Source organism: Megalops cyprinoides, chromosome 22, assembly GCF_013368585.1.
Source record: "Megalops cyprinoides isolate fMegCyp1 chromosome 22, fMegCyp1.pri, whole genome shotgun sequence".
NCBI lineage: Eukaryota > Metazoa > Chordata > Actinopteri > Elopiformes > Megalopidae > Megalops > Megalops cyprinoides.
Window position 1 is genome coordinate 10,067,537 of NC_050604.1, and position 12,900 is coordinate 10,080,436.

The 12,900-nt window shown below is 42.6% G+C and overlaps 1 protein-coding gene across 6 annotated transcripts in view; it reads right to left on the reverse strand.

Moving 5' to 3' along the window:
- LOC118769561 (ELAV-like protein 2) overlaps nucleotides 1-12,900 on the reverse strand; it is a 43,383-nt gene that overhangs the window by 9,235 nt on the left and 21,248 nt on the right. For 2 of the 6 annotated variants that reach the window (XM_036516701.1, XM_036516700.1), the window contains exons 2-3: nucleotides 8,758-8,841; nucleotides 4,287-4,527 (exon numbers count right to left, since the gene is read on the reverse strand). In XM_036516701.1, the coding sequence (XP_036372594.1) occupies nucleotides 4,287-4,527; nucleotides 8,758-8,829 (313 nt within the window). In that variant the 5' untranslated portion in view covers nucleotides 8,830-8,841. Of the gene's footprint in view, nucleotides 1-4,286; nucleotides 4,531-7,560; nucleotides 7,611-8,757; nucleotides 8,842-12,900 lie in introns of those variants that run through there. The other 4 variants (XM_036516699.1, XM_036516698.1, XM_036516703.1 and 1 more) reach the window with 3 other exon arrangements.

The window sequence follows — 12,900 nt, forward strand, 5'->3', positions numbered from 1 at the left end:
AGCCAGTTCTTGTACACTAGCTTGCCAAGTACCCTGCAGTTTGCTGAACTTTGACCTTTCCCGTGATACTTTATTCACATTTTCTGTATTACTTCCACTTTTATCTAATTTAATGCAACCCACACAACTTCAAATTCCTAAATTGAGCAAATGTTCAGCACAGCAGGAGATAGACACGAAAACTTTTTTTTTTTTTTTTTAGAAATTCCACCAACATTTAAGGAAAAAGAATGTACAAATATACTCCAAACAAAGACTTCAACTCATATTCAGGGTTGCCAAGACTAGACATTTTATCATTATGTGAGTTGAGCTAAGTAATTTCTTTGGAATGATTATTCAGCCTACTACCTAGCTAACCTGAAGTGGAGAGCTACTTGCCGGGATTAATTTGAATTCCAAATATGAATTAAATGAGATCTTTCAGATCACGTTAGCAACAGAGATTACTTTCACGGTTGTACTGGTGAGCAGAATCCTTCAAAAGCACTTGATTTCCCCTCGTATGACTGACAGAGATACTGAAGAGTCTCGTTTGTAGCTGTGCTTTGCTAAAGATGCTACACCTAAAATAATCTTGAGGTCCAGCAGTTCAGAACACGTGAACTCACCTCGGGTCAAGGGTGTTCCTAATTAGACAACTGGACAATTATTCTACAATCCTGATTAGAATGCAAACGCGATTTAAAGTTGTACTTTATGATGTAACTGAATGATGGAAACAAAAGTCAGATTCTTGTGCTTAATGTCTTGTTTTTATGCACTCCTCTGTTAGAATGGCCGGTTTGATATATAAGGCTTGTCTCACTCGGATAACTGCTGCACATGCGCACGGAGTACTGGGGAGCTGCGAATGTCAGTCACAGTTGGCGAGCGAGTCTATTTTTCACACTGCAAGTTGCCCAAACGCACTAGTGAGCCGAGCGCCTATTGGAGGAGGGGAGCGGCTTCACTGATGTCATCCGAGCAACCTGCAAGCGTCCGATGAGTCAGTGTCCGAGAGCGGCAAGACGAGCTACCCTTGCTGACATACCCACCCCTGTCCCCGGTGGAGCAAAGCCACTTTGTTCTGCCGCTGTGGGCTCCCGGTCACCGTCGGCTGATGACACAGCGGAGATCAAACCCAGGCCCGCAGAGCTCAGCTTGCGCTCAAGGCGAGCTACTCAGCAGCCCGTAATACGTTACTTCGTTCCCCCTAATACAGTTTTGAAAAAAGGCAGCAGACTTCAACCCAGCTGACCCCACACATCAGACACGCCAGCGGAGGCTGGCAGCGATAAACCTGTGACTCAAAGGCGGCGGTTTCCCAAACGCGTGCAGCGCGCCTGGCAAGGAGGCCGCCGCAGCACGGGCCTGTGAGGGAGGGGCAGGCAGCCCTGTTCCTGGAGAAACAGACATTTCCCCCCTCAAGAGTAACATAATCCAACCACCTGCCCTCATTGCCCATTGCACCTTATTCCAAGAGGAAAGCATCAGGATGGCATCGCATCCGTAGCAAACAAAGACTTCGTTATGAATTACGGGTGCAGAATTGAAATGGACACGGCCAAACAAGCCCACAGCAGCAAACCCAACAAAGCGCTTTTTAAAGATTCATTCACTCTTGTGCGCACAAGAAATTGTTACGTTTGTAGCAGTAAATGGATACGGAAAAACACAGGACCCTGGTCACTGTAATCAGAGTCCTGCTAAGGGAAACATGACGTCATCTGGGCCTGTTGTAAGTTCAAGGCAACCAACCAGTGATTAGGTGGAAAATGTTCCACTTGTGAATTGCTATTTCACCATCATTAACAGCGTTCAAGTCTTAAGACTGCTCTTGTGCTGTCTTTGAGCCTCCTGTAAAGTACCCGCTGGTTTCACGTTAAAATTTCATTAGATTTTAAGACAAGACAAGAAATTTCAGGAGACAATTTCATGGCATTGTTAAATTAATGTACCTGCTTTTCAACCCATTCACGTAGGTTACTGAATGCACATCTTATGCACTGAATGCTTATGTACTGAACGCACCGCACTAACGCACACTGTATGTATAAAATCTAATCTCACCTTGACATTTACACCTGTTTGTTTGAGCACGCTGCTGGAAAGGTCCCCTGTAATTGAAAACACCTGCATTACCCCCCCCCCCCTCCCCTTGGGATATCCATTAGGATTAGCCCTTTCTGAACCGGAGCGACGTTAAAAATGACATCGACACTAACGAGCGACAGCAGAGCTTGCCCGCCGTCCAGGTCTTTCTAACGATGATTACGGGTAATTACCGCACGCCCTCCGCCATCTTCACCTGCCGCTGACAGGCGTGACTGTGCCGCGTCCGCAGGGCAGCGGGAGCGTCGCTGGCGGAGGTGCACTCCGAACATTAGGGCGCTCGTCGTAAAAGGCTAATGAGGGTGCGGGTCAGCGCCAGTGCCAAAAACCCCCCAGAACAGGCCTCAGAGCAGTGATGCACTGCCAAAAAATTCATCTAAAAAAAAAAAATGATCTCGCTCCACAATTTGGGCCAGTCTAAAGTGTACCCTTTTTGGTATTAATATCAGCATATTACTGCTCCTCTAACCCAGCATAAATGTGTCCTTGAGTAATATTTACCATCTAGTTAATTACTGATCAGTGCATTACAGTGTCTCTTGTTCTCACATGTCTAGAGGAATATAAGCGACAACCACTTAAGGTCCACACTTGAAGAGTAACTGTTTGGCAAGTTCAGAAACCCCCCCATCAATGAAAATTCTTTTCAAACTATGCGAAAAACAAAAAGTAACACTTGCATCTAATTGGAAGTTAGTTATGCAAAAACACTGATTGAATCCTAGGCTTACTTAATGGACCACACAGTTAACTGGTCACTGAATTTCCCAGTTTTGAATCAGCTGTACTCTCAGCTATTTTAAATCACAGGTTTACTTTATGTTAAATGTGTGATGCATTTCAGACCCACACGTGTAAATTACAGATGCATAAAACACTTGCTCATGCACAACGACTTGAAAATACTATGCTCTCAATCACCACGACACTAGACTCGTATGGAAGGAGAGGATGACATGAATATATTCACCAAGAACTGTGAATATTCTTCTCTGTGAGGCTATGTCCATGTACATCTTTGTACAGAGTTTATCAACCATAAAAGAAAATCAACTGGACTGTTCCCTTCTACTTGAAGCTTAAGTAAATGGTCGTCAGCACATTCCTCAATTGTGCAATACAGGGAGACGTGTTACGGCAAACTGGTCATTCTAATAAAATCCTAAAAGGATCTGAATGCTTGCACACAGCATGCCACCGAACATTTCATGCACACTGCACACACACCCACGGCACCACCCTCCGCAGAGCGAAGGGAGAGAAACCGAGCATTATGGGGATTGGCAGATTCTCCTGGGGCTACAATTTCTTCCTACTGCAACTGTGCTTGTGGCGTGGTAAAGGATTACGGCACGTGGCTTTAGGAATACAAATTAAACCAGTGATATTTACCAATTAAATGGGTAATCTAATTGAGCAATTCAAAACCTGGCTCGCCCCTGGGCAAGTTTCATTATGGCTCTCACTTCCAAATGCCACCATATTAGTGGATTTTACTCGTGAAAGACTTGAATTGCCTCTTCCAACTGTATTCTTCAGTCCTGTGCTTTTACCAGGAGGGTGGGGAGTGGGGCAGAGAAAAAGTGCCTGTGCTGCGATTTCATGACCTGAAGCCAGATCAAACAAACAGCCGGTGCACAGAGTAAGGCCTGCATTCACTCTAGCCATACTGTGGTTTGCCCTTGCAAACACCTTTACACCCGTTTTTGAGCTAATTAACAATGTAACATTTGTTAATTTTAGGAAAGACGTGATGGGGTTTTGTGAGGAAAGGACAAACCCTCCCATGTGTCAGGGTTTCTAGGATATGGTAAAATATTCATATGTAGGAGGGAGGGTGTGTGCGTGTGTGTGTGCATGCAAGCGAGCACAGGCCCATACACACAGAACTGTGTAGGAACAAAAAAAAAACCCTGTTTATATTTGAGAAGCGCACTGCAGCTACACTGAACAGAGTGAGCTACAGCCAATTCTTTATGAATGCGTATGATCAGGATAGCAGTGAAAATATGCAGTTAACCAGAAGAGCAAGCTACTCCTTAAAGCTTAAGGAGCTTGATGCCCAAAATGTAAAATGTCATTCTGAGGACCTCTGAAACAGCTGAAAACGAACACTGCGGAATCACCGTTACAGACAGGCCAAATCAGCTACCACAAAATTAGTTGGTGTGCAGTTAGCTGTGATACATTACCTGTTATTTTGTCTCGAACTAATTTACAGGATTCGATTTCCCCAATGCTCCCGAATAAGCTCTTCAGCTCCTCCTGGGTCATATTCTGAGGCAGATAGTTGACTATCAAGTTAGTTTTACTGTCTTCTACATTTCCTGATTCTATGGGAGAGGAGCAGTTGTTTGACATTGTGGTGGGGCCATTGGTTGTGCTGTTACAAGTGGGTCCATTGGACAGCTGTGTTTCCATGGCAGCGATAACCTGCTAAAAGACAAGAAAAGAAGGGCAAGTCAGGACCAATGACCCACCTATCCACTAATAAAAGACATTTAGAAAAACATCTAAATGCAAGACTAGAGGGCTATGAACTTTACATCAATCATCAACAGTATGCCACCAACAAATACCCTCTTTAGATTGTCCCTTATCTTTTAATAACTGGAATACAATGTTTCCTGTATTGAATGGCTTCTGCTAATCCAGAATCAAAGCACAACCCTAGAGTGTTTGCTATGTCACAGTGGGTAATGATATTATGGAACATGTTGCCCCTTTGAGGGTGGGAATCAGTTTTTGATTTGCTCTCAGAGAGAGAGAGAGAGGGATAAAGCCAATATTCAAAGATTCCCCACCCTCAAATAAAGAGGCCCATTCCTGATATGAGTGCAAGGGGAAAAGGGTTTTTGAAAAAGCAGGCTGTGTTCAAAGCATGTTATTAAACTTGGAGGCTGTCTCAGTGAGTTTCCCTCTCCAGACTACATTGGATTTTAGAATAACTTAAATTTACAGCCTTTGATCCCAAATTGCACTGGGTAAGGCTGTTACAAAGGGAAGCCTTGCTTCTCATCTAGCCTTCCACAATTATTCATCTACACTGAAACAGCATTAAACACCAGCAAAATGCTACTGGAATAACAAATCAATGGATATGCTGCTTCCAATAATCGATGTCTGTGAAGGCATGAGGGCATGTCTGTGCTGTCAGCAAGGCTAAAGTTGCCCAATCTCCTTTAATATCGAGAACAAAGGGTGCAGAACACCCTGTGTATTCCTTTCTCCATAACCTGACCCTTACCAAGCTCAACACTTCACTGGCCACCATTCAGAGCAGATTACAAAATTGACCGAAATTAAGAAATTGCTTTTTAATTATCGTCAGCTGTTTCCATGGTCACGAATCAGTACTAAACAATACTACAGTCGTTCTGAATTCATTGTCAAACTTAGTGCTGCTCTGTCAATGTGCTTCTTGAATTAAGCGGGTAAAGCAGACTGACAGATGGACCACAGCTTTTCGGATGTGATGCATCTCAAGGTGAGGTACACCAATAAGATCCAGATTCACAGGGTCAGACAGACACCATGACTGAGGTACATACGCAAAAAAACTCAACTAGCAAGGGTCAAATGGGACTGTTTCTCTGTAGCTGAGATCATAACTGTTCTCCATGCATGGAGCCATGCAGCAGTCTGATGCCGTGACAAAGAGCATTGCTCATGACCCAGAAGCTACCGGGTTGAATTCCCGGTGAGGCACCGCTCTTATACCCTCAGGTAATGCACTTAACCCAGACTGACTCGGTAAATACCACGCTGTAAAATGGATAACAACGAAAAATGTTAGCTGTTCAATTCACTCTGGGTAAGACCACCTACTAAGAAAATGTAATGTGCTCAGAATAGATTTTGAATCTAATTAAGGCAAGCATACGCAAGAGCGCTCAACACTGCTAATAATATGGACATGAATACAACCACAATCTGCACAAAACACAAAAACATTTAAAGGTTAGGGCCCACTGATAACACACAAGTATCAGTAAGTGCACCAATTAACACTGATGCAGCGGGAGAAAAAAAACAACATCTGAAATAGTTGTATCACATGAAACTTCCTTTTTAGAAGGCATTTCATTGCTGATGACCTCTTCACAACACAGCACACCAGCAGAGAAGCATCCATGCTGCGATATGTTGAACAGGTAAGACTATAGGTCTTTTCAGTTCTTTACTTGCACTCCCAACTATTACATTAACAGACCTCAATAGTGATTTATATGTGCCAGTCTCCATTTAGTGCAAAATGTCCCATGTGATTTTTAGTGATCATTTATTTGGCGGATAGACCTGGCTAATAGTCTGTACGTAACCTGCAACATGAGTGCATTCCTACGGTGACGTAAGACTCCTTGGTCAAAAGTTAATCCAAAAATTCAGACCAAGGTATCTTGACAGATATGATGCTATAAAGACACTGTGTGGGCTGCTGTATCACATGGAAAAGACTCAATGACATGCACTGCCTCATTCTTCACCAAAATAAATTTCATGTTTACCCTTTGAGGGAATAAGGCAGTTCTGTCGATTCCCCAACTGTTCCACGTCACTATTAATTGCCCAGTTTCAACCATTATATTTTTTTTCCCCCTACAGGAACACACAAAGCAGTTAGCATCCATGTTGCCTGTGCACAAACTTGCTTTCAAAGTTACTGTCCAGGAAGACAAGTTCACTGCTAGCTAATATTTTCCTGGTTAATTTTAGTCAAAATCCCATGAGATCACCTTTCTATCTTATGGTTATTCCTAGTATATTATACGCTGAAACATTCAAGTTAGCTAGCCACCATTTTACCCCAATTATGAAAGTATCAGTCAGTGAACATTCAATTTTGAGAGGGACAATACTCTTTTTTATATAAAAAAGCAATGCTGCTTGGATGCCTTTGGTACCCAAGACGAGCTAGCTCTATTGCTAGTAATTGACAGAATGGCAAGTAATCCATGAGAATTAAACAACTCATTATGACCAATTTGAAATCTGAATTAGGCTTAAGATTTGCTATATTCTACTGTATCCTCAAACCTGGTGAAAGGGAAGTGTGTGTTTTTATATTGTAGGCACTGCACCATGCTGACAAGAAGATCTATGTCCTCTATATGAGGTTGAATGGTGCCCAAGGCTTCTCCATCCCATGTGTGCCCCATAACACATATCTGCATATGTCCTCAGCTCAGTGCAATGTCCATCCCTGTGCCAACAAGACTGAAGTGCGCTGTGTGTGTGTGCGCGTGTGTGTGTGTGTGTATGTGCACGTGTGTGTGTTGGGGGGGGGGGGGGGGGGGCTTGAGCTGACAGGGCCTCTGTCAGTGGGGTAGAAAGCTGCCCTACTGCATGTGTACCTGATATTGACACACTATATTGCCACACTGTGTGCTGTGGTACGCTAAGGAGCCTCTTCATGTCTGAAGCCAGATGCTACCCAGAGCTACTAAACCTAGCTTTGCTCCTCACCTTTTTTGCTGAGTGATTTTGCTTAAAGAAAAAGGAAAAAAAAAAAAACTGGTCAGACAAATTTTTCCCAAAATTTTGGGAATTACCATGCTCATGATATAACTAAGCATGATATGGATTAACAGATTTTTAATAAGGTCAGCTACAATTTACTGTGATTTTAAATAGCGCTTAATATACACATTTTTAGCAAAGGGGGTATTCTCATTTCATTTGTGCTATTTTCACAATATGAACTATATGAATAGCTTTTGATGTGCATTACACATATCTTAAATGCACATTAATTACATTTTTACAATGACATACACCTCCCCCACAACTACCAAATTCCTTTCCTTAGTGCTTTATGTTCTTTATCTGCACCAAGAACTTTATTATTCTGGCAGAAGAAAACTGTTAAAAGAGCAGACTTACTGAAAAAAGGTTACAATGATTAATGTGCATAATCACTGTGGGTGGTTTTGTGTAACAAATGCAAAACAGTTAATAAATGGTAAGAAAGAGACTAACTGCATGTCAATTTAAGACCCTGACTGAAACTTCAACCTACCTGAAAACCAAAACCAAAATCTGACAAGGTACTAAAATTCATACCAACATCCTTAGCAGAGCATACATTTACATATGAGGCTACATTGTCTTAACATGCCAGTTACATCTACAGAAAATGTTACTTCCTTTAAAGGAGAAAAGCACTGAGATGCAATGCAGCATTTTAATGCTAAATTATATTCATAAAGCACATCAAAACCTCTAAAAGACAGTGATTGAACGTGTACATATATAGACCATACCAATACAGACAGATATAAATGAGTAGTTTGGCTGCCTTAATCAAATTTGAAGCCTCCTGCAGTACTTGCATCCATATTAAATTTGACTTGAGCCACAGCTATGATTGTTTATTTTAATGTATTTGCTTGGCAGATACCCTTATCAAAAGCCAACTTGGGCTCATGCTGTCCATTTAAACAGCTCACATTGCTGCACAAGTCATTCAAGTTGGGCATCTTGCTCAGGGGTACAAGAGCAATGCGCCCTACCAAGGACTTGAACCTGCAACCTTCTGGTTACAAGGCGGGTGACCTAACGACTACATCAGACTGTGGTCGGAGCTTAGTGTCATTGGTATGGCCTGAGCACTGATTGGTTACTGTTGGGCTATGAATTTAAGGAAAAAAAAGTCCCACAGACCCCAGTCCAAGGCTCAGCTGCCCACGAACCACTTCTCAGCAGAGAAGCCACATCGCACAGCCTGACTGCCATGTTAGTTGCCGTCTGCAAATATGGACACAACAGAAAAAAAATACTGCAGGTTAGATTGACAAATATAACACAGTCTGTTCTGAGCATTTATTCTGTGCATAGGCCATCCAGCAAGACTTTCTAACCAGGAGAGTGGCCAACTTCGACTTCCATTTTTGTCTTGGGTAGCACACATTGTTTTAGGTAGTACCACACAAGGCAACATATTTAAAAAGAACATCTATAGGAACAGCATATACTCTGCAAGGTCTCTCTCCTGTGAATTAATATGGAAGAGCAGTTCTAAACAATACTAAAAGGATTATGCTGGAACCGAAACAAACCACTCATGCCAGATTATCATGTTACTCCTGATCATGAACGACTCAACACCATCGGCTGTTTCTCACATGAATCTCGGCCTGTGACATTACCAAATTTATCAGTACATTCACCCACATGCACAGCGGAACCTCTTGGGATTTAATACTTGTCTCAACTTCCTGAAAAGAAGGTTTGTATGGCTTCTCCGATTATGCATATCCTCTAGAACGTGAACTAGATGTTACCAATGTTGAGCACCACGCACACAGTGGAAACCATGCAGTACAGTAATTTACCATATGCACGTAAAGAGCTAAGCCACTATGTACCTATGAAACATATCAGCACATTTTGTATTTTTTTAACAATATTGACTTGCACAGTATACACAGACTTATATTTAAGTTCCTTTCTGTATCCAAAATAAATTGCGTTTACAATGGTAACTCCCAATCCACAATGAAGAGGAACAGATTGCAATTTCTGCTGCAAAAACGTCACTCATTCACTAAGGATGTGTTTACATAGATATATTAATGTCAGTCCTTGTGGCCATTGAATGGCACCATTTTAAGAGTGCAGCAATCCTGGTGTTCTGCCCCCTCTAATCAAATCCCAAAATGCACCTCTGCTGCCAGTGTATGTGGCGATGTCAGCGATGGTACATTATAACAGCCCTTTGCTCAGACCGCATCCCATCACCAACTTCAGGGCAGTTTGTCCCCAGGCTAATACACATCAAGTCCATGTTTCAGTGTCTCCTACCACTCTCCAGCCTTGGCTAAACGCTCCCTTCAGGCTAGAGGCCCCACTGTTTCAAAGACTTGTCATTTTTTGGGTCTGACAGCTTTTGGGACATGCGGGAAATCCAGGGAGGCTACAGCCACCCTCCTGCAGACAGAATGGAAGCTAGGGGTGGAACGAAACATTCTCCAAAATACCACACCAAGCACCCTTCACTTTGGCAAGGAACAGCCAGGCCTACTTATGATAATTGGCAGGGCAGGGATTTAATATCCTCCAGTTCCTCAGCCAGCCACAGGTGGAGATACAGAGTCAGTGGTAAATGCTTTGGTGATCTGCAGTTTTACAGCAAAGAGGAGACTTGCATACCATATAGTCTGGATCATCAAAATATAGCCCTACTTCCCCAATGCACTATAATTTTTGCCAGAATTAAAGTCAGCATGTTGATGACATGTTTCTTGTGAAAAACAGGATTCATAAGCACCATTGATTAACTATGTCATTGCCCCAGGCATTTGGTAAGACATGCAAACATACTTTTAAGCTAATATATTAGCAGGCAGCCCCTTTGGCTTTCTCTAAGAAAAGTTATGGCTCTCACTTTATAACTTTGTAGGATCACACATTTTAAATACTTTTTCCATTATGTATTTTACCAAGGTAGTTACTGACAAGTTGAAGTTACTAACCAAAATATATGTCCCAAACTGAACTGAACTTGAAGTGAACAATTTCAGTCATATGAGCCTTAAATGCAATACTTGCAAGACTTTGTAGACAGACATTTCAGACATACAGAAATTTCAGACCATTTCAAACATCACCTTAACACAGTTAAGGTGATGTTGCTGAAGTGCAGGTAAAATCCACAATTGCTATAAGAGGCAAAATCCTGAGAGGACCATAACACTGAACAGACAGCACTGAAACTCGGATGAGTGTCCATGTATGGTACAGTACATGTATCTAGCTTGATGCTGTTTTGGCTAACAGTTGTGATTTTAAACTTGATTTGCTAGCTATAAGGAACCGCGCAAAATGATTGGCACCTGGGAGCTAATGCATTCACCTTTAGACAGAAGCATCTACAGAACTGGCCCAGAAACAGTGCAAGGGGGAAAAAAGGAGAAAAAAACAGTAAAACAGGAATTCAGCAGCTGAAGTGTTTGGCTCTTTAATGTATTTAATCATAAAGCATGAAAATACAGCGTGACTTTTCAAACATTAGCTACCCATTTAACTCACATCACCTACCAGGTGGATGTAAATGCAACACCAGCTGCTTGGCCTCTTGGCTCAGAGCCATAAGTGCACTGACTGACAGATACAAATTTGGTTTAAACCAGGTGAGATCGCCTCACTCCTGCAGTCAAGCGATCCACAGCCACCGGTACACTAAACCCCGCTACCATGCAGCCAAATCAAGCCACCCAGTGCATTTCTGTGGGAAAGGAAAATATCCAACATCTTTGTGCATTTTGGGTAGACCAAGACATTAAGTGTTACAAGAAACAAGACAGACATTCCAACAGCATGGTGGGTATGCTTTCTACAAAAGCAAATACCTGCAAATGGGCATTTGATGAAGAAGTCAAATGCCATGTCACAAGAAAAATTAAATGTGAATAAAGCGACAAATGTAAGTTTCACCTGGGATGTCTCATTTCATGCCTCAGGATGGACATTCAAATATCTTCTGGATTATAAAGTGCTACAAATCACTGACACATCCAGAAGTTCAAGGGAAGATCTGGCTAGCAGTATTAAGGTCAACAATAATTATGAATGAGGCAGCACATTCCCGTGTGTTGCATAATTATGTCATACCAATGGACACAGTTGTGACTTCTCCAAATTCTGTCCAAAATTAATATTTAACTTAAATGGTTTTATTATAAGTGACAAAAATAAATTTCTTTATAATTTATCATATTAAAGGCCATTAAGACATCAACAATGCACTTAAGTTGGTCTGGCTGAAGGTCTCCACTACATCCATGAAGAATGTGTGCAACCACACCAATTTATTTTGTGCGCCAGCCCTTCCTGTCAAGAGATGATTAGCAGACTTTTGTCTGGGGAGGAAAACAGTCTACAAGAGAAATAAATAGATGAAGCTTAATCTTAAATCTCTTCTAGGCTTGTCTGGGGATTACAGCTAGGAGTGCAAAGAGGTGAAGTGTAATATACATATACAACGATGAGCCAAAACATTATGACCACCTGCCTAATATGCTGTTGGTCCTTTGTGTGCTGCCAAAACAGTGCCAATCCGCCAAGGCATGGACTCTACAAAACCCCTGAAGGTGTCCTGTGGTATCTGGCACCAAAACATTAGCAGCAGATCCTTCAAGTGCTGTAAGTTGCGAGGTGGAGCCACTGTGGATTGGACTTGTCGGTCCAGCACATCCCACAGATGCTCAATCGGATTGAGATTTGGAGAATTTGGAGGCCAGGGCAACACCTTGAACACTTCATGTTCCTCAAACCATTCCCAAACAATTCTTAACGTGGCAGGGCGCATTATCCTGCTGAAAGAGGCCACTACCATCAGGGAATACCACTGCCATGAAGAGGTGTACCTGGTCTGCAACGATTTTTAGGTAGGTGGCACATGTCAAATTGACGTCCACATGAATGGCCGGACCCAGGGTTTCCCAGCAGAACATTGCCCAGAACATCACACTCCCTCCAGCAGCTTATCTTCCCACAGTGCATCCTGGTGCCATCAGTTCCCCAGGTAAACGGCGCACATGTACACGGCCATCCACGTGATCTACAAGAAAACGGGACTCATCGGACCAGGCGACCTTCTTCCACTGCTCCAAGGTCCAGTTCGGACACTCACGTGCCCATTGTAGGTGCTTTCAATGGTGGACAGGAGTCATCATGGGCGCTCTGACTGGTCTGCTGCTACGCAGCCCCATAGCAGGGTGCGTTGCACTGTGTTGTGACACATTCCTCCCGTAACCATCATTAAAATTTTCTGTGACTTGTGCCACAGTAGACCTTCTGTTGGGT